Source organism: Vulpes vulpes, chromosome 3, assembly GCF_048418805.1.
Source record: "Vulpes vulpes isolate BD-2025 chromosome 3, VulVul3, whole genome shotgun sequence".
Classification (NCBI taxonomy): domain Eukaryota; kingdom Metazoa; phylum Chordata; class Mammalia; order Carnivora; family Canidae; genus Vulpes; species Vulpes vulpes.
In genome coordinates this window covers 7,650,917-7,672,671 of record NC_132782.1, presented here as the reverse complement: position 1 = coordinate 7,672,671, position 21,755 = coordinate 7,650,917, and the positions used below count along the sequence as shown (strand labels likewise).

At 36.2% G+C, this 21,755-nt stretch overlaps 2 protein-coding genes across 17 annotated transcripts in view; one reads left to right on the top strand and one right to left on the bottom strand.

Moving 5' to 3' along the window:
- Positions 1 to 1,337: 1,337 nt before the first annotated feature.
- The window catches only part of TANK (TRAF family member associated NFKB activator), a 94,104-nt gene continuing 73,686 nt past the window's right edge, over positions 1,338 to 21,755 (bottom strand). For 13 of the 16 annotated variants that reach the window (XM_072751719.1, XM_072751717.1, XM_072751720.1 and 10 more), the window contains 4 exons: positions 12,188 to 12,264; positions 11,436 to 11,551; positions 5,693 to 6,273; positions 1,338 to 2,082 (listed from right to left, as the gene is read on the bottom strand). In XM_072751719.1, the coding sequence (XP_072607820.1) occupies positions 1,903 to 2,082; positions 5,693 to 6,273; positions 11,436 to 11,551; positions 12,188 to 12,264 (954 nt within the window). In that variant the 3' untranslated portion in view covers positions 1,338 to 1,902. Of the gene's footprint in view, positions 2,083 to 4,338; positions 4,500 to 5,692; positions 6,274 to 11,435; positions 11,552 to 12,187; positions 12,265 to 21,755 lie in introns of those variants that run through there. The other 3 variants (XM_072751715.1, XR_012000298.1, XR_012000297.1) reach the window with 3 other exon arrangements.
- LOC112916471 (probable protein BRICK1) lies at positions 20,280 to 20,738 on the top strand. Its single transcript, XM_025994177.2, has one exon. The coding sequence runs from the start codon at positions 20,298 to 20,300 to the stop codon at positions 20,523 to 20,525; it is 228 nt and encodes a 75-aa protein (XP_025849962.2). The 5' UTR covers positions 20,280 to 20,297; the 3' UTR covers positions 20,526 to 20,738.

Below are 21,755 nucleotides of genomic sequence, written 5' to 3'. Positions count from 1 at the left end.
TGGCAGCAGCCGCGGCTCCGGGGAGGCTGCGCCGGGGGCCCTCCCGGGGACAGTCACCTCCCACTTCTCAGGCGTCCCGCTCACAACTGCCTCGGCGCGGCGGGGGCGGCTCGCTCAGGCTCGGCGTCCCGCGCGCGCAGCCTCACCTGGGAGCTGTTCCTGCCGGCCACGCTCAGCAGCTGCCGGCCCGCGGCCCGCACGACGCGGCCCTGCGGGGCGGGCGGGGCGGCGGGGGCCGGGGGGGGGCCGTCCCGGGGAGCCGGAGCCTTGCCCGCTCGCCCTAACAGTGCGGCGGCGCCCGGCCCGGGACGACACCTTGCTTTGAGCCACTTTCTGGGCTAGACTCTCCTTTGGTTGTCAGCAGGCTAGTAGGTGTCAACTGTGTGAGAGGGGCTCTCTCTTCTAGAAAAGGACAAGGAAAAAGAACCCCCGTGCACGAGATAGGTACAGTGGCATATTCTGGGTGGCACAGGCGGAGAAGTTTTTCTTTTTAATCGTGTGTGCGTGTGCGTGGAGTGACAGGGGAGGCTGTGGGTGCGACGTGGGGCGAGGCTCGGATAATCGTCCAGGTATTTCCATTCAGCCCCAGGGGCAATGGAGGAGAGAAGTCCGGGTCTCAGAACCCTTCACAGTGAATACCTAATAATCGCTGTCACCTTGGTGAGGAAGATGTCAATGTGATGTGCTTGGCACCCTGAGAAGTCGAGGCACCATTTTCATTCTTTCACGAGTTAAGGCTTTTTACTGGGGCACAGGGGCCTCTCAGATTCCCCCATCCTAAAACCCTCCAATTTTTAAAAACATTTCCTCCAAAGAAGGCTTAAATTCCTGTTTTGAAAGCTGCAAATCAATGTTCACTTTATAAAATGGAAGCCATGCCTCAAAGAGTTTTAAAAATCGGAGGCAACGGGAAACCTGAAAACAAGCACCACAGGGAAGAAAAATTTAAGAGACACCTTATTTTAAAGAATATTTTGCAGCCGTCCGATTTGGTATCCTCTCTCTCAAACGTCTTCCAGTGGCCATCAGTCAGGCTGCTGACAATGAACCACAAATTTCTGAACAATGTAAACACTTATAAGTCAATCAATAAATGTGGATACTCCTTATAGGGCTTTTTAAATTTGCTCCCCGGAAATTAAAATGTGTTTCTTTAGCAAGTTTAGTTTGAAAATTAATTTCTAAATTCAAAGTGATCGTAATTAAATGTCACCAGATCTGATATCACCCTTCTACCATTAGAAAACATGAATGTTATAAACTTCCCCCAAATGTTATTTATTTCTTTATTTTTTTCACTCAAGAACAAAGAACACATGTAAAGATCACAACATAAGTAACTTTTTAAATATTTAATTTCATCATGTAGCTATATACATAGCAAAATTTAAAACCATGTACATTATTTAACAAAACAATCTAAAGTATTTAAATAATTCTAACCAGTGATTTTACCCCTGGGCAACAAATGTCTTAGGTTTGGCATTTACCTAGGCATTTATGTTGTCTGCTGTTCTGTATTACAGGTTTATTAAAAAAAAATAAAATAAAATCGCCTATAGCATAAATAACCTAATTTTAGGTGAAAAACCCCATAAACATTTGACATCACCAAATTCAACAGATCTAACTAGAAATCCAAGCAATAAGCTTAGACGTTTGAAACAAACATAAATTAAGGCAATAAACACTGTAAACATGAATACAATGAACTACAGCTTCGTACAGAATGATCTTTCAAAAGAAGAAAGTTACAATGTAAGGTTAGAAAAAAAATTCATAGCTATTTTTCACTAAATGATCTTGAACTAAGTTTGCAATCAAGTATTACAAACCCAAGACCATCACCCAGACCTGGATGATCACATAGACTCATCCCACAGAACTGTCTTCAAGTGCATCTTAAGTCTCCCCATTAAAGTGGGAGTTCAAGTGCCGCAGGAAATCCCCCCTGGATGTAATGGATGGTGGGAAAACCGCTTGACAGAATTCACAGACCCGAGGGATAGGCAGCTCTGAGCCCCTGCCACCCAGGACCGAAGATAAGTCACTGTCTTGATTAGGAAAGGGCTTCCAAATGGGCTGCAGGAAACAAACAAAAACATCTTCTGTTATTTGTACTTACAATCAACTTACAGTGAATTTCAAATGCGGGGTTTTCTGCACGGGGTATGCGCATAAACACAAAATTCCCTCACAGGAAAGCAAAGTACCTTTCCATAGCATTAGCATGAAGACAGGACTCCATTCTCGTTTCATTAAGGGCACAGCTGAACTTTGATTAAGAGTCACTGAAAACACATACATGCGCTTTATCTTCATCTAGTCAAAGATTTTCCAGTTTTACCATCAGCAAATTTTAATGCCTGTTATCATAATGGCAGTAGTTTTTGGAACAGTCAATAAGACTTTTTAAAAATTAAAATCTCTCTTTACTATTTTCCAACAGAAACCTTAAGTTAGAGGGCTCTTATTAATACACAGTACACTAGACATGATGTGTGTAAACATGCATTCTGATCAAGAGCCATTTAAATTTCGCTACTTATAAGCAAATACACAATGAATAAAACATATAGGAATAGTGTGGTTTTGGTGAAAGAATTTTTAAAGTACTAAACAAATTCCACTGATCAGTTGTTTTTTGAAACCTCAAAATTTTAATCATTCAACAAATCTAACATAAGATGCATTCTTTTGACTTATTTTGCTCTTGCTATTATATACTGCATAGTTTTGCCTTCTTTACTCTTTCTTGTGACTGAATACTTGTCAATAGCTGCCTAATTAAAGAAGTATGAAAAATTCAAAGGGACTATCTTCATTATAAGCAACACATAAATACTCTGGAAATACTGCATTTATTCTAAAAAATCTAGCAGGGCAAGAAAAAGCATTTAGTTCAATAGTAGGTGCTCAATAAATGCTTGTTGACGATCTTATTTTCTTGAATATTATAAACCAAATTATTTAAAAAAAATCACGGGGATCCCTGGATGGCTCAGCAGTTTAGTGCCTGCCTTCCGCCCAGGGCATGGTCCTGGAGTCCCGGGATGGAGTCCCGCATCGGGCTCCCTGTGAGGAGTCTGCTTCTCCCTCTGCCTGTGTCTCTGCCTCTCTCTCTGTGTCTCTCATAAATAAATAAATAAAATCTTTAAAAAAAAAATTCACTTTCTTGTATACCTTGACACAGGTAAATTACCTTCACACAGCTAATTTCTGATACTTTGAGAAGAATTACCTCAAAAACTCAATTTAAATAAAGAGACCCCTTTGGCCTCCTATGACTAATGTGTTTTTAAAATAACAGCCTAGTTCAACACCTGATACAGTGTTAGTTTTCATTCCCTTAACCAATCTCCCATTCTAGTTAACCAATCATTTACAATAAACAAGTGTATTACTAACTGAAGCAATTGAGTTTCACAACATCACTGTCTTCTTAAAAACACTTTACTGGACAGCTGTGTACAGTTGGTGTAAATATACAAAGTCTGCTAGGCACCGAGATACATTCAAATATCAGAACAGAGGCTTCTAATAACATCGACTCAATTCCCTTTTTAAGAAGTGACAATTTTATCACAAAAATAGTAATATTTAAAATATTTTAAAATTTGGGGTAAGATAATTTTCTTTAGAAAATAGGATTAAAAGCAGTGATAACTGTGAGAAACAAGCAAAAATAAGTTAGAGTTAACCAGATTTAAATTTTACTGTTTTCAGTTTAAACAAGAAGTACAAGTGATTAAGATGATCACTTTCATGGGAAACTGATATGGATATAAATAAAAGATTGTTCCGTTAAAGGTAATTCTTATTAAGATCTATAAAATAGGGAGAAATAAGCTTAGAAGCAATTTAGCTTCTAAATTTGGTAAGCCAACCTTCTACTGCCAATTTATCTTCAAAGTCCATTTTATCATTCTCTATTAGGAGTTACTGGTTCAGATTTGATCTTTTCATAGAATTCAGTTGGGACCCCACTCACTGACTCAGCAAAAGTAGGAAGAAAAGAAAATCACACACAGTAAAAATAAGCAGATATATTTTAGGCTTTGTTATTATAGCTGAATGTATAAAAAAGGTATTAAGAAGTAGTGACTGATATAAAATAAAAATCTGAAATATGTAACCCAAATTTTTCACTTCTTTGTCATTATCAACAATTCAAGAATTTTGTATTTATCATACTAGTTTTATTAATACAAATAAAATGGCAAAATGCTCTTAAAATTTTAAGAAATATTCTTTCAATCCTAAACTGCAACATGGCCTTCAAAACAAACTAATTTCTTTGCCTTTTCTGCCAAAATATCAATTATCTAACCTTATGCCCCATGTCTTGTGACAGCTCAACACCAATTCTTCTGCATTTTTTAAGCTGAATACTTTTCCATCAAGTTGTAATCACATACCAGCTGTTTCCCTTGCTGTAGCATAGAAAGCAAATGCACAATGCAGGGTGCCATCTACTGAAACATGAATGCACAGACTAACTAGTAAAAGAACAAGCAAGAGATATAATGGGGGAAAAAAGTAACAAGCATTAGAACTGATGCACTTTACAGCTCCACAGGAATTCTACTTGCAATAAAAGAAATTGTTTAATTTGTTTCATTTAGTAATAACTATACTGGGACTATGATGTGAAATAAGGCACAATGTAGAACACAAGTGAATTTATAATTAAAGCTTATTGTCAGAGATGCCTAGTTTTTCCCACTACCAAAATATACCACAGCTTGACTACTGCCTCCTTTGTATGCTGATTTAGAAGTCTGTAACCTATACCAGTACTTAGAAAGGCAAAGGCTATTCATCAAGTTGTTGGATTTTTAAAAATAAGTATCTCAAGGCAAAGAGAAATTACACAAATGTGTGCAAATTATATAGATATTTACACCATTGTGTATTTTCACAAGCTTCTGCTTACTGTAACAATTATATATTTTTCACTTGCTTTCAGGCATTTTTTTTTTTTTTTAAAACTAAAAGCATCATTATCTCTGATAGAACCTGGATAAATGAGAGTAACTATGGACTGGGGGCTGTAAGTAGTCTTCAAGCTTTAGAAACATTGAAGTGTTTGATTAAAATCATACATATGCAGAGACTATTTGAAAAATATATTAGGCTGCATGTTCATTGCCAGATTAGAAACCAAAACCAAACCCTGCGGATCTACGTACTGTATAACTGAGAATGTAATGGAAGTATTAGATGAAAGACAGTTTACTTGTTTTGATAAATAGGAGTATACGATGCAATCATTTACTTAGGAAAAACATGTATTCTTGTAAAGAGGAAAATGACAAACTTTTCAATAAAAAATGCCATTTGTTTCACAGTATGAAATTTAACAAAGGATCCTACTGTAACACTGATGCTGACTAAAAAGCTTTGAATAAGGCACTAAGAAAATGACATACACTAGGTATGGATAAAGCTACCATGTATTTTAAAATGTGCCCTACATTTTAAGGTACTTTATGATAGAGCTTAACCATATTGAGCTTCTAAAATTTCATGACATTTATTATAGGGCTTAGCTTTTTAATTAAAGTCCTTAACTATAGCTAGTCATTAGTTTAAAACAGGATGTCTGATAACCTAAAAAGGATGCATATCTGTGCATGTATGGCAAAATGTGTCTTCACACATAATATATTTGTTAATGCAAAACGGTTACCTGCTGTGGTCCTCGGATAGCTTTTCCCGGAGAATCAAATGAAGCAAAAGGTACATCAGATGGGTCCTGAAGTAGTAATGTATTTACATATAATGCATTATGGTTTCCAGGTGGCAAACACAGAACTCTATCCAGAGATGTCCTGATACACGTGTTTACAAGATTGGAGGGTTTTGTTTTGTCAGTTGTTTTAAGATTTTGTATAGCTGATGCTATGGGGTCAATTCCCTGAATTTGAAATAAAGTTTCTTCTGTTTTAACAAAGTTTCCCGGGTTGTCTCTGAACTCCTTATTAAATTTATCATGACATGATGTCTCAGTTACGACAGGACCAAGGATGTTGGGTCTTTCTGGAGTACTATGTAAGAAAGTAGAGTCATTGTCCGTAGGTGGAAACTTGACATTGAATTTAGAAAGTGATTCAAAAGAGGTATCTTCCTCATCTCGGCCCAGTCCTCTCGGTGTGACAGATGTGACGCACGGTGCACCTCTATTTATATCATCTTTAGCCTGAGGCTTAAATAGCGCTTCTTGTTTATCTGTTTTATCCGTACACTGTATAGGAAGAGAGCACTGTGTTTCTGCAGGGAAAAGAGCACAAAAGGAAAACAGTTGCATTCCAATCATTCTTAAAAATCTGAATGTTCAATGAGCTTTGGACAGATGAATATTATTTTTTCTATTAGTTTTCATAGCAACTGAAGACAACTAGGATTTTTTACATTTGCTATCATCTTCCACAGGAATATTAACAGTCTCTAGTGGGTGAACTAGAATGTAGTTTATTAGTCACAGTTAAACTACTTTGTCTTTTCCTAGGTCTTGTGCTGTAAGCTTTGCATCTTGTTCACAGTTATACTGCTCTATGCTCAAAAAACATTTGCTTGTAGTGTATACATTTAAACATTTTGTCAGTAATGGAAGCTGCAACTGTGAGCTTGCTTAGACAAATAAGTTGTTAAAAAGGAAAATCCTTACTAGGCATATATAATATTATACAGGTTAAGAATCTACATGAATCAGGCCATTTATTACCCCTAATACCACTGTGTTACAAAGTATATCACCAATCAATTTAGCCATTGTGTACTCTCAGTAATCCATGTGAGGGAGTAGTAGTGGTGGGGGTTGGGGAGAAAGAAGACAGCAGAGGCAAGAAGGAGGAAATTTTGGGATGCGTGTTCAGAAAACTGTATGTGAATACATAATTCTTTCATTTTATATATAGCCTCTGAAGCTAGTCGGTAGATACAGGTAGATACCATGGCCTCTGCAGCTCATTTAACTGGAAGCTGTTTATCTAACAAATTCAGCTCTCTAGAACAAATTCAGCTCTCTAGGACACAGGCAAAAGCTAGAAAGTAAGTAAATAGAGCTTCTGAGTCAGAATTAGAGCCAAAAGGCCCACAGATACTTGCATTTTGCTCTTATTCTCTTTTTAGATTTATTCTAACAAGCTTGATGATATTTCCCTAGCTCGGAGCTGGTTAGAAACAGCAAATTAAAAGGTAGGGATGGGAGTTGTTGAAGACAGATATAGATATCAACAAGAGCTAAAAGCATGAGAGGAGATAAGAAAAACAAAAAAGCACATATAAGAACTCAGAAAACACTATAGTCTGGGATAGTGCCAATAAGGGCTACATTTCTCAATGCATAAAAACAATGATCAAAACAGTCTCCATGTTGATGATCCCGAGACATTAGAAAAAGCTAAACTGTGCTTCTGCAATCTTACCTGAGACGACCATAAGGTTGGAGATTGGTAATATGTGATTTTCATTAAACAGACAAAAGGTAGAAATTTTTAAAAACCAGCACTTTAAAAAGGTCCTCAGAGAAGTGCCTTCACAATAGGAGACTTTCCCAAGGACACCAATTTAAACAGAGTACCCTGTACAACAATGTCTGTCCGGCTTAGTAGGCACTTAACAAATATCAGTTCCTTTCTCTCTAGTCTTTACAGTCTCATGACACCTTTCCATCTTTTGCCACAGCACATTCCGACAGAAGGTATTTTCTGCTTAGACATGATGGTAGTACAGTGCAACCAACTTCTTTGGTTTACCTCCGTATATACCTACTACCTCTCTTTAGTACGTAGCATCTTATCTTAATGGTACTGAACTGCTTCTTTGCCTTTAAATTTAGATCATGTCCAATCCATTCTCTACATTGCTCCCTATTTTCTTTCTAAAATACAAATCTGGTCATGTTACCTTCCCAATAAAATCTTCTCATGGCTCTCCAAAGCTTCACCCCTCAGAAAAGTCATATAAAACTGTTCGTGTCTGGCCCCTGGTCACCTCTCCACAGTCTCACCTTTCACCACAACTATAATGGTGGTGAACTTTGTACAGTTCTCCAAAATAGCCATGTTCTCCTGTCTTTGGGCCTTTGCACACACTGTGCAGACTGCCTGAAGTGTCCTCTCTGCTAATCTTTACCTAACTTTATTTGCCCCTCATTTCTTGGCGTAGACATTAATTTCTCTGGATAGCACTCCTGGCTCCCCAAGACTGGTTTAGGCATAACTCTTGGGCCTTGAGGGTTAAACACTTTGCATTGTATTTGCAAGTGGGAGACAGAATAGTCTCCCATTAAAGTAGGTTTCTTAAGATCTTCAACTATGTTTTGTTTCCCACTTAATCCGAGTCCCCTATCTAGTGCCTGGCAGATAGTATGCCCTCAATAAATATATTCTAAATGAATTTGTATTCTGTTCCCAACAGAGCTTAGTAATGTACATTCGCTAGATAATTTGTCTGTGACTAGGAGTGGTCTCAGTTGAGACCAAGCTCAATTATCTGGCAGGATTTCTTTGTCCTTGAAGGTATCTTAAAGTCCATTAACTGTAGTCATTTTTCCTGATAGTAGACTTAACAGTAGCTAGAAATTCTAGGAAATACTACTTTCTTTGTAGGTGACATTTGCTAACTGCAAAAATCAAATCAGGAAAATCAACTGTTGAGGTAACCAAATTCTATAACATGTGAGGAGGAAATGCTTATCAAAATGATCCTCACAAGCAGAACAGGGAGATGATGAAGAAGCTGCTGCTGCTGCTGCTGCTGCTGCTGCTAATGACAACTATTATAATAGCACTTCTATGTGCCATGCACTGTTAATACCATTGTTTGTGCCTTAATTCATTTCCTACTTAAAATAATCATATGGTAGGCACTATATTATCCCCACTGTACTTGTGAAGAAACAGAGACATGAAGAGGTTACTTCCAAGGCTAATCAATGGGTGGTAGATCTGGCACTGGAACCCAGGCAACTTAATTCTAGAGCCTGTGCTCTGAACCATTATGCTAAATCAAACATGCTGGTTCCTATATATATAGAAGAGTCCCCAAAATGATAGAAATGTGTTCTGAATTTTTTTTTCCCAGTAGTTGATCTATTCCCCTTGTGAACAAAATCTACAAAACTCAAAACAGCTAAAAAAAAAAGGCAGGTATTTTGTTTTTGTATAGCTAGTGGGCATACCTCAGCCACATTAAAATAATTTTCTGAATTAATCTGTTTAAGCAATGAGTTACTATCAAAAGAAAAAAAAAAAAAGATTTTAACGAGGTGCCTAAAAGCACTTGTCATTCTGACACTATACTGAGAAACATAATCAGGTGGAGCAAATTGCTTTTCTATTTTGTTTATTTCAAGAACATTTATTTTTGCAAGGAAAAAAAGCAAAATGAGAAACATTTTTAGATTTCCAAATTTTAAGTACAGGCTGTCCATTTAGACTACTTCTAGCTTAATTACCTTGTATACTGACAAAAGAAAAAGATCTGATGTGGTTGTTTGTAATCTGCAATCCTATATTCTACTCTCTTGATCTCCTCTGAAAAAAGATCCTCCTTTATGCATCAAATAATACTTTTTATGAAGCCACATTTGCTTAACCATACATCTTATCTTTATCTCTTCTCAAGGCTATTGCTGTGAGTGAGAAGAAAAAAGAAAAAGGGAATGTGCATTTCTACCAACTCAGCAATTTTCCATGAATTATATATTTATCTAAAAGTTGAATTTTCACAAAAAAAAATAACATGGGGACAATAACGCTAAATATACTCTTTTCAGCTGTATTATGCAAATCACATTTGAAATAGCTTCTTGATATTTTTATTCAATATAACATCCATCCTTAAAAAGTCTGAACAGGCATCTTTTTCCAAAATACCTTTCTTTTTCTTTTTGACCTACTACTACCAGAATAATACTTAATATTTTGGTTTTTGTCTGGACCCAGGACAACTTCACCGAAGTTGCTGGACAACAGATCTAAAATATTTCAAGAATAATCTTGTATTATTATTTATGACACATTTAATATAAAACACACAAAAAATGTTAGGAAGCAGTTTTGGTGGGGAAGAAATTGAAGTTAAACACTTAGTGTTCTAGTTGACAGATACATACTCAGATTTAGACCTGCGCAATTTAAAAATGGTCAAAGTATTAAGCCATTGATAATGGGGTAGGTTCTCTGTATAACAATGAATATATCACCATTACAATGTTTTGATAAGATGCTGATGTTACAAAAATCACGCTGATGAATTCTATGCATTACATCTCTATAGCTAGTACATTTTAAATGAAAATAATTCTTTTACTTCAGAAGGACTTAGTGCCTTTAGGCTACACAAAAGAACAATTTCTCATGAAAATAACAAAAATTCAGGTGAAAGAATCAGTTATTTTGGGGGAGGTTGAAGGGAGGGAGGAAAAGAAATAAATGATGTCTATCTATACAGATTGTATTGTTTCTCTACCACATTGTGTACCTTTTCTGAAAATAAAATGGTAGTAGTAGGCAAAAAGTGAATTTACACTGTAAAAGGATTTCTAAGTAGCCTAGATATAAGAGCTGTGAGAAGTGGAAAGTGATCTTTAATTAAAGGGGTATAAGCACTGCTGCAACATCTTTCAGAGTGAAAACTGTAAATCACATCTCTTGGGAATTGTATGCAGAATATCTCAAATCACAAGGGTAAAGGGGAATTTATCATTTTAAATGATCAGTTTACCTTTCCTTTGTTTACAGAAGTGCCTAGTAGCCAGATTCAATCCCGTGCTATTCATATGAAACTACTGAAGCAAACCCCAGTCTGGGGTTTTAGGAAAGGGTAAAGGTTTTAAAAAACAAACTCTAACACATCTATAAAACAGATGTTCATTTTAAGTTATATTTTATACTAAATTTGTACTTTGCATCTCCAATAGAACTGGCCTCATGAAATGTGAAATGTTTACTTCTTGAACCAAATTATAAAAATCTATCCATAGCGTTCAATCAACTTTCAAGCAGAAGTTAAAAAACTGGTGTTATAATTTTACTTAGCTCATATTTGGTAGTCCAACTTCAAGGTTGCTTACTAACTTATAAATTAATGTTTAATTAAACTCCCAAATAGCAACTGAAGACTTTGAGAGGTATTTCCTATATTTATTTTGTACTTTTTCCAAGGTGGGACTTCTCATTAAGAAGATTCGTAATTACATCACTCAATTCACTCTATATAGTCCCACACACAATAAAGAGAGAAGGCCAATCATTAGATAATGTAATACAGTACAGAACTTAGATAGCACTTACCCATTATAAGTGGTAGGAGGCACAAATTGTGACCCTTAGCACTTAATAAGCATTTAGAAATATTTTTCCAATCAAAAGAAATAAATTTAAATCAATCAAATTAATATTACTGTGTGTTAAATCAAACCTTACCAGTTGCAGTGGCTGGTACATTAAGTTTGCTTAAGTGGTCTTTTTGTGCTTTTGCTAGCATGCATATTCTATGAAATTCTTCTTTTAGATCCTGGAAAGTCTTCTCTATATAAGCCCTAAAAATAAATATTTCAAAATATAAGGCTTTAGCATTAGACATTTTTTTATTATCATTAAACTTAAATAGCACCGTTTTATATACCATAAAATAATTATTGAAAGGTTAAAGTTTAAAAATTACTTCAAAATCCTAGAAAATGTCCCACAGAACTACTCTAATGTTTGGAGAGCCAGGCACAAAGGTACAAAGTAAGTGATACATTAAAAGTTCTAATACATACAGGTGGCACAGACCAGGATATTTACTTATTCATAAGCCGCTCTTTTGATGGCTGTCTCATTCTTATGCTAGAAATTCAATGATTTTTGTTCTCAGTAAACATCTTAAAAAGAAAAAATTAAATGTCCCTCATTTTGATAAGGTTTACATTAAAATCTGTCCATATAAAATAATGTGGCCATAATACTTTGTCTATTAAATAGTAGAGCTTTAAGTTAGTTTTTAGATCCATCTCTGCTATTCATTGTATGACTTACATACACCATTTTAACATGGAGGAGCCTTGGGGCAGTCTCTTTTAGTTCTAAAAGGCTGCTATTTTGTTACACTTGCAAAATTTTAAAATACGTAAATAAAAATATATTTCAATATTTGTAATTTTTAGAGTTGGCAAAAAAGAATACAGAACTACCTTTCATGGAATAAAGGAATGCCAAGACTCCTTGGTGAAGTTTCTTTTCTAGGAGAAGAAACCTCTTGTCTTCTTACCTTAAAGATACAAAATAATCACCACTTTAAATTGCTTCTAAACTCAAATGAACGGGTTAACAGAAAATACAATGGAAAATTCATCTTCCTCATTGAAAAACAAATTTAGGTAGCTTACAGATATACAGAGATTTTTTTTTTTCTTTAAATGGGAACAATCAGAGGAAAAGGAAAATTAAGGTAGAAAAATAGGATGTAGACGAAGTGTTTCTGGTAACTTCTGTGATTACTATTTCCAGTACTGACAATTCAAGAACTTTCCCAAATTCAAGTACTGAGGGCAGCCTGGGTGGCTCAGCAGTTTAGCACCACCTTCAGCCCATGGCCTGATCCTGGAGACCCGAGATCAAGTCCCACGTCAGGCTCCCTGCTTGGAGCCTGCTTCTCCCTCTGCCTGTGTCTCTTATGAATGAATGAATGAATAAATAAAATATTTAAAAATAATTCAAGTACTGACTGAAACTGTTGCTCTGATTATCAAGGCTTGGTATCACCAGCAACGAGGGAAAAAAAAAACCTGTGTATATGTGTGTTTACTTCTTTCCTGTTATTGGCCTACATTTAAAGACATTTAAGTCAATGTCTTTGTATTCTGTTATAGATTCTTGGCTGAGGAATGCAGTATATTTAGAAGAAGAAAGAAAACCAAGCTACAGCACCTTAGCATTTAACAAGCAATTTTAAAGACCGTGCAATGATGTATTTAGGCTACTTTCTGAAGCTAAGTTCTTGCCTTTCACTCCCACCCTGTGGCTTATTCTGGTATTACATTTATTCTGACACTTAAAAGTCAACATTGAAGAACATGTAATAAATCCACTGTATGGTTTAGATTAAAAAAAAAATCTTTAATCATACCTAGAAAACTTTGTGTATCTTCTAAAGGCATGGTAAACTGAAAGATATGAAGATTTCCTAATATTATACAATCATAAATTATAATTCTACTCAAAGTTCATAGGTCTTTTTTTTTTTTTTTAAGAGATTCATTTTTTTTTTTTTTTTTTTTAATTTATGATAGTCACACAGAGAGAGAGAGAGAGGCAGAGACACAGGCAGAGGGAGAAGCAGGCTCCATGCACCAGGAGCCCGACGTGGGATTCGATCCCGGGTCTCCAGGATCGCGCCCTGGGCCAAAGGCAGGCGCCAAACCGCTGCGCCACCCAGGGATCCCAAGTTCATAGGTCTTAAGTTCAAAGTGAAACCGTGAACATTTGTTCTTAGCAACTTAAGATTTAAAGTCATTGTAGCCATCATTAAAATGGATGATTTTACCTCTTTCTTACCATGGTATAACCCCTTTTAATTTGCTTTTCAAAAAGTTCTTTCAGTTTCTCAGGAGTTTCATTTGTTAAGAAAAAGGCTTGATTCCAGGTTTTTTTTTTTCTAAATTAGTCTCTTCTCCAATTTATTTCAGTTTATTGCTCTACTTTTCTAGCTTTTTCTAAGAGTGTTTGTGTAACATTTCTAAAATAGAGTATTCCTTTAATTAGTAAAATAAAATCTCAGCAACCCAAACAATTTGTGATTTTATATATTATGTTGTCAGACTGAGGTAAAATGAGTATCATTTGCTGCTGCATACTTTTGTCTGGCAAACATTTAGGCCGTGTCTTCTTTTGGATTAGAAGTGTTTTACTGAGCTTGTAAAGCAGTCATATCAAAAGACATTTTCACACTCATAGTTTGTTTTTAAAAGCAGTTGACAAAATTTTTCTTTAGTGTTACGTGCAATTAAAACACTCAATGGATTTTAGTGTGGACTAGGAAAAAAAGTAACATCTTAAAGATAACCAACCATTCAGGATGCCCCAAGTATGGAAATAAACTGTTAAAAGATACTATATTAAGGGGTGTCTGGGTGGCTCAATCAGTAGAGCTTGTGACTCTTGATCTTAGGGGTCATGAGTTCAAGCCCCATGTTGGGTAAAAAGTTTACTTAAAAAAAAAGATAATAAATCTGTATCAACAAAATCAGAGAAGAGGTAATATTAAGAGAACAGAAGCATTTGACAATTTAATGCTAAACAAATCATAGTAAAATATGTGATTAAATGAAATAATTAATCTCCTTTTAAAATTTACTATGAGAAATCCTCAGTACAAAGCAAAATTATTTTATTAGGAGCCAGAAAGAACCAAAAAGTTCTGTTGACCTCTGAACTATGTGGAGTTAGAAGTGCTAATCCCTGTATATAAAATCCATGTATAACTTTTGGCTCCCCCAAAACGTAATTACCAATAGCTTACTACTGACCAGAAGCCTTATGGATAACATAAACACTCTATTAACACATATTTTGTATGTTATATACTGTATTCTTATAATAAAGCTAGAGAAAAAATACTACAAAAATCATGAGGAAAATATGTTTAGAGAGAGAGATATATATATATGTATATATATATATACACACACATACACACACACACCACATAGAAGTAGACTCACTCAGTTCAAACCTATGTTGTTCAAGGGTCAGCTGTATTCTGTAATCTTAACCTAAAAATGAAGATATTGGGCAGTCCGGGTGGCCCAGCGATTTAGCACCGCCTTCAGCCCAGGGCCTGATCCTGGATACCCAGGATCGAGTCCCACATCAGACTCCCTGCATGGAGCTTGCTTCTCCCTCTACCTCTGTCTCTGCCTCGCTCTCTCTCTCTCTCTCTCTCCTCTCTGTGTCTCTCATGAATAAATAACATCTTTTTTAAACATGAAGATATTTACAAAAAGTAGTAAAGATTATTCCAGTTTCCAAAGTACTGATTTGGGAATCATTACTTGGGATGATTGCTTCTGATGTTAAAAAATCCTTAAAAACAAAGGGTTTGGGGGTGAAGATGAGGAGATGAAGGTGAAGGAAAAGGTAGGAAAAGAATGATAGACTTTTTGTGGTTTGGCAAATAACCTGAGTCAACCCATTTCTCTAGCATTTAGATTTTTTTTTTTTAAAGATTTTATTTATTTGAGAAAGAGAGAGAGCACGAGTGGGGAAGGAAAGGGAGAGGGAAAAGCAGACTCTTCACTGAGCAGGGAGCCCGATGAGGGTCTCAATCCATAGATCATGACCTGAGCCAAAGGCAGCTGCTTAGCCAACTGAGCCACCCAGGTGCCCCCTGACATTTAGATTTGATAACTAGTATGTGTGAATTTATCCAGAAAAGATTCCTCAGGTAAGGGCTAATGGGAAGACTATCTTACTGAGAAATTTCCATGAAGTATGTAACACAGCCTTGCTTACTATTATTATTATTGAAGAAAAACATTACAGCTGTACTCAGCAGTACACTGCATCTTCTATCATTCACATCAAATACATCTCTTGATATAGGCTGAATGAAAATTTTAGGTCTCCAGCACCCTAAGAAAATATATCAAAGGGACCTTTTAACATGTCAGTTCAACAAACAGATGACAAAAATGGCAAGCAGTTCTCTGACATTGGGAAGCAGGGTTTATCTAGAATGGGTATGGCATGTCAATGCTATTTTCTATTGTAGCTATCTTATGCAACTTTCTGAGAACAATCATTTATTTTTCAAAAGACATAGAATTAGTATGGTCAATGGTAACTCCAACACTTTTCCCAGAAACTCAAGACTCGCTTTTCAACGCTAAATTACTTAATAAAACTATGCAGCTCTTTGAACATCCCAGAGAGTCAGTACACATTAAAAGACATAACTTGTATTTTTCCTTCAATTCTCAAATATTATCCAGGCGGACCCTGCACTGCAGGAAGCTGAAGTTACTGCAACTTCAAATAAGAAAGCAAGGGAACTTTGAACGTTATATTTTAGGAGATTTTAAACGTTAAATCATTCAACAAATGAGTTTATTTTGAGGTACTAAAACTTAAAATACTTAACATTATAAACTGTTCCAAGTACTAGTTTGGAAATGCCGAACTTGTGGAATGAATACTGAAATAAGAGCTTTACACGTCGTACTTTTCATTTACACTTCCACTATGGCGCTGGATAAGTCATTCAACTAAATCATTAAGATAAACCCATTTAAAAACAGTTGAAAGATGTTGTGAAATGATTCCTTAAATTGCCTCTTATGTGAATTGGGAGAATTCTGTTTTAGTGTAAATCAATTTAAGTTTCTCATAGATGGGTATCATATAAAAAATATATGTTCCAGGGCCAGTTGAATATGCAGTGATATTTAAGGAAGGAAAAGAAAAAGTGGCTAATATTTTTGTTAGTCCCAAACCAGATTTATTCTTAATGCAAAGATAATGGAAAATGTTTCTGTGTCTGTGTGTTGTGTGTGTTTTGGGGGTCCAGGATCTGTTAGATATCTACATCTTAAAGAAAGAAATGTAGGTTTTCCCCAATGCTTGCTATTTTTTATATTTAGCACTTGAAGTGAAAGCATTTTATTCCTTTTATAAACCAATTTGAAACATAAAGAAATGACTCACAATAACCAAAATATGGATTCAATCTAAGTGTCTGTAAATGAATGACTGCATATAGAAAATGTCATATACACACGAACACAATGGAATACAACTGACCCTTGAACATTGGTTTGAACTGTGCAGATCTACTTCTATGCAGTTTTTTTTCAGTAAATAGAGTACAGTTCTATAAATGTATTTTCCTATGATTCTTAACATTTTATTTTCTGTAGCTTATTTTACTGTAAGAAGACAGCACATAATACATATAACATAGAAAATATGTGTTAGTTGGACTGTTCATGTTATCAGTAAGGCTTTTTGTCAATAGCAGGCTACTAGCAATTATGTTTTGGGGGGGTCCAAAGTTACATGTGGATTTTCAACTATGTGGGGAGTCAGTGTCTCTGACAATATATATATGTGTACACACACACACACACGCACAGACATACGTGATGAATATATCAACCTTAAAAAAAAAAGCAGGAAAATCATGTCATTTGAGACAACACGGATGAAACTGGAGGACATAATCCTATGTGAAATAAGGCAGGCACTAAAAGACAAATATTTCATGATCTCACTTATAGGTGGAATCTAAAGAAGCCAAAAATCATAGAAGTAGAGAGTAGAATGGTAGTTGCCAGGGTTTGGGGGGGTGGGGAAATGGGTGGGATGTTGGTCAGAGTACAAATTTTCAGTTATGCAGGATAAATAAATTCTAAAGATCTCATGCACCGTATTATGGTGATTATAGTTAATATTGCCACACTGTATACTTGAAATTTGCTAAGAATGTATTCATCACAATGAAAAGGAAAGAAAACTATGTAAAGTGATGGATATGTTAACTGGCTTGACTATGGTAATCATTTACTAACGTATACATTATCAAAACATCATGTTGAGGGTGCCTGGGTAGCTTAGTCGGTTAAGTGTCTGACTCTTGACTTCGGCTCAGGTCATGATCTCAGAGTCCTGAGATGGAGCTTGGCTTCAGTAGGGAGTTTGTTTGAGATTCTCTCTCTCTCTCTCCCAGTCTGCTCCTCCTAGCCCTTCTTGCTCTCTTTTTTCTCTCTAAAATAATAAATCTTAAAAAAAAAAAAAATCACATCATGTTGTACATTGAAAATACATACAATTTCTAATTGTTAATTTTACCTCCACGAAGTTGGAGAAAAATGCAGTAAAATTTAAATTTAAAATCATGTTTTTTCTTAAAACATTTTAAGCAACCGAAGCTAGAAAATTAAATTGTGTTATGAAACTTTTAAAGATAATACTATGTTCGTTAATACAATGTACACTCTCTCATATGGAACTTAAACTTTAAAAGGCTAACACTGAATAAAGGTGGTTAAGTTTGCAATGACACATTTTGAACTGCAGCAATGACTATCATTCTATTCCAGTATTCATATAAAAGATTCTCTCTAAAATGTAGTTAAAATGCAAAAGGAATATTTATTTTTAGGTGGCTCAGGCAAACTGAGTGTAGCCAATATTTGATTTTGCTTCTGGATGAGGTTTAGCAGAATTATGTCTCTTTAAAAAATGGTTTTGTTTATTTTTAAAGATTTTATTTATGAAAGTGAGAGCAAGCACGGGAGGGAAGGGGGAGGCAGAGAGGAAGAAACAGACTCTCTGCTGAGCAGGGAGTTCCATGTGCAGTTTGATCCCAGGACCTTGAGATTACGACCTGAGCTTCCGCTTACACTTAACTGACTGAACCACTCAGGCGCCCTTAGAATTAATTATGCTTTTAAAACAGAAAAGAGACTATGGAACTACTTGGAACAATGTAATTCAAGAAATAAGCCAAGGTGAGATAGGATTGATAGTAAAGGAAATATAACTGTGGAATAGTTATAAATACTAGTTTGATAAAGTTTTCTATAGAAAAAGGAGAAATAAATGAGCAGTGGAAAAAAAGTAAAAACAAGAATTCACTTATCACTTAGATTATTGAAATTAAGAATGAAATGTTAAAGAGAAACTGAGGTTGAATATTTTCTTACGAGCTGTAGATATATTGAGACAAAGATGTCATAGTAAAGTCAAGCACTGAATACTGTTGAAATAGGGAGAAAGCGAGAATAGGGCTAAGACAAAGAAGAGATTAAGGTGGAAATAGCAACAAAATAATTACAAAAAAAGAGATTTGATGAGAATATAAAAGCATAGTAAAAGAAAAGTTTGAGGACAAAAGGCAAATAAAAAATACAAGAAAATTTTAAGTATTTATGGCTGTGTGAAACCTACACTTCTCTAAACATCATTAATATTACTGAAAAGTGGAATACAAATCCTATGAGTCTTGTCTGTTTGGCATGACACAGTGTGCCAGGCAAACCCACTGCCAGTGCAGGAACAATTTCAAGGCAAAATGGGATCCATTCCAGATTTCTGAAGGAAGCAGCAAGAAAATAAACAATATAAAAATAAACTTCCAAGTTCTTCACAGGATTCTGGTTTAATGTAAATCCCCCAAAATCACTATCAATTCCACAATAAAACATTCTTTAAAAAAAAGTTAAAATTCTTTACCAGTACTGTCGTAATGACAATAATTTCAATTCTATTAATTTGAAGCAGAGTGAGATTGATACTTTCCTATGGTCTTCACTGTGTTCCTTTTGCACACCTTTCTGAATTTATTTTCTTATCTTAATAAGAAGAAATATCAAATTGTGGGGGTGCCTTTTTATGCAAAATAGAAAATGAATACCTAAAATGACCAATTAAAAAAAATAAAGTTTCCCATAACTCCCTCATCCCTTTTCCAAACATTACATTTAAAATGCACTTGGGAAAACCCTTTTTATTAACCACAGATTTTATGTTATACCACTACTACTGTGACCTGAAGATATCTTCATGATGTTATTTAAGCAATCAGCATATATTAATTACCATAATCTACATAATATTATGAATTAGGTACTTTGATCTTAAAGTTTGCTATGGTAAAGAAGGCTTTGAAGAGGTCGAATAATTTGCCTACAGTCCGGTAGGTGGAGGAACTGTGACTGGAACCCTGGCCTTATCAGTCTAGGCTCTTAACTTCTCAAGTATAGAGCTTGGCTGCCAGTGATACTCAGTAGTAGTTATCTAGCATGGTGAGGTAGATATAGAATGGTAACATTTACACATTGCACCAATGCAAACTAATTTTAAGATTCCAAAACCTGTCATACAACAAATACATTTCTCACTGAGAAGCAGTGATAAGCCAAGTTTTGATATTTAAATTTTGCCTGGGAAAAAACCTTTGGTATGGCCTTTTTTTGTGCTCAAGAATGTCCAAGTAGAAATTTACATTTGAAAATAACCTAGATAGATTTACTCAAGTTCTGCCAAACCAGTTCACTTGCTGACAGAAGCAATCTGGCAACAGTTTCTTAACCAAAATTTCATAGTTTAAGTATTTCTCAAACTTACTAATAGAAGTTAATCATTTGACAAAGCATGACAATCAAGTATCTTACTGTTAATTCTATCTTCTCAAAACCTCAATTCTCTTCCTGCCCTATCCCATTTCCTAACAGAGGACTGGGCCTATATTACAATAGCTAATTTAAAACCCTTGTCGGCAGTGGCTCTCTTCAGGCGGCAACCATGGCGGGCCAAGAGGATCCGGTGCAGCGGGAGATTCACCAGGACTGGGCGAACCGGGAATACATTGAGGTCATCACCAGCAGCATCAAGAAGATCGCGGACTTTCTCAACTCATTCGATATGTCTTGTCATTCAAGACTTGCAACACTAAACGAGAAATTGACAGCCCTCGAGCGGAGAATAGAGTACATTGAAGCACGGGTGACAAAAGGTGAGACCCTCACCTAGAACTATGCCATGCTGCTGCTGGGAAGTTGCTTTATGAAACACAGGCCGACGTGGGAAACGCCCCAGCAGCCTCAGCTCCTTCCTCTCTTCTTAAAGAGCAACAGGGCTTATTCTTGTTTTTCTTTTTTCAAAAGTGTGGCCTTTGGGCTCTGCCATGTACATCGACGTGTGATGTGGCATGTGGGAAGAAGTCCAGGGGAAGAACTCTTGGAACCAACATTAGGCATTTTACCTTTTAAGTAACATTTTGTAGAACTGTTCATCAGTGTATTTGAAGCGCTCAGAGCCAGATGCCTGGGACTCTTTGTTAAGGTCCTCTCCATCTCTCTCTCTCTCAGACTTTCCTTACAGCTCTCATTGCCTCTGCATTGATTCTATAAACAGTCTTTGTCTCCTTTCCACCTTTGGCGCGGGGGGTGGGAGGCAGTCCTGGCTGAGGCACTTACGCCCCGGCAAGGTGGCCATCAGAGAATGTCGTTGCTAACCTACCAGTTTCTTGTCCTTTGGGGGAGGTCAAGGCCAGGCCTCCACTTGGCTTGAATTCATTTTCAGAATTTTCTTTCTGTCACTTGGGGTATCTTTGCCTCTCATATTTCCCTAATAAACTCCTCAACTTTAAAAAAAAAAAAAAAAAAACCCTTGTCTACCTATTTCACTATCTAGATCTACTTAGGGTTGGTGTGTACTCTTGAAACTGGCTCACACTTTATTGACTCTCCATGTATTGAATAATTCTGGACCGTATCTTGAACATTATGAGTATGTTGTGGAGACATTACGGTACATGGTACCAAGGGTGGTACTATTTTTGTTTTTGTAGCCAAGTAACTTGGTGAGGCTCAAGACTCCAAATTGTCACTTCTTTGAAGAAGGGCAGTTCAGATTTCAGTTCAATCTTGTAACCCTAGCTGCAAACTGTTTCCTATTTGCCCCACACATCTACGGCCTCAGGTGCAGCCACAGACTTGGGCTGTCTAAACACAGAACTTAGGGTTCTCTTTCCTTCTCTGGCTTTCTACTGTCTGGGGCTCCTTCCCTCTCTCTGGTGACCACGCTTATCCTGAGCTCATTCTCCTTCCTGCTTCTTCCAGCCAGAATGATGGTGGACTTTCTATTGGAATTTTAGCCACTGCAACTATGGCCACTCTCAGGACAAAACTAAAGAAAACTGGGAATTTACTCAGAGCTGATTACTTGGTCCACATTCGACTCGTTTCTAAAATATGCAAA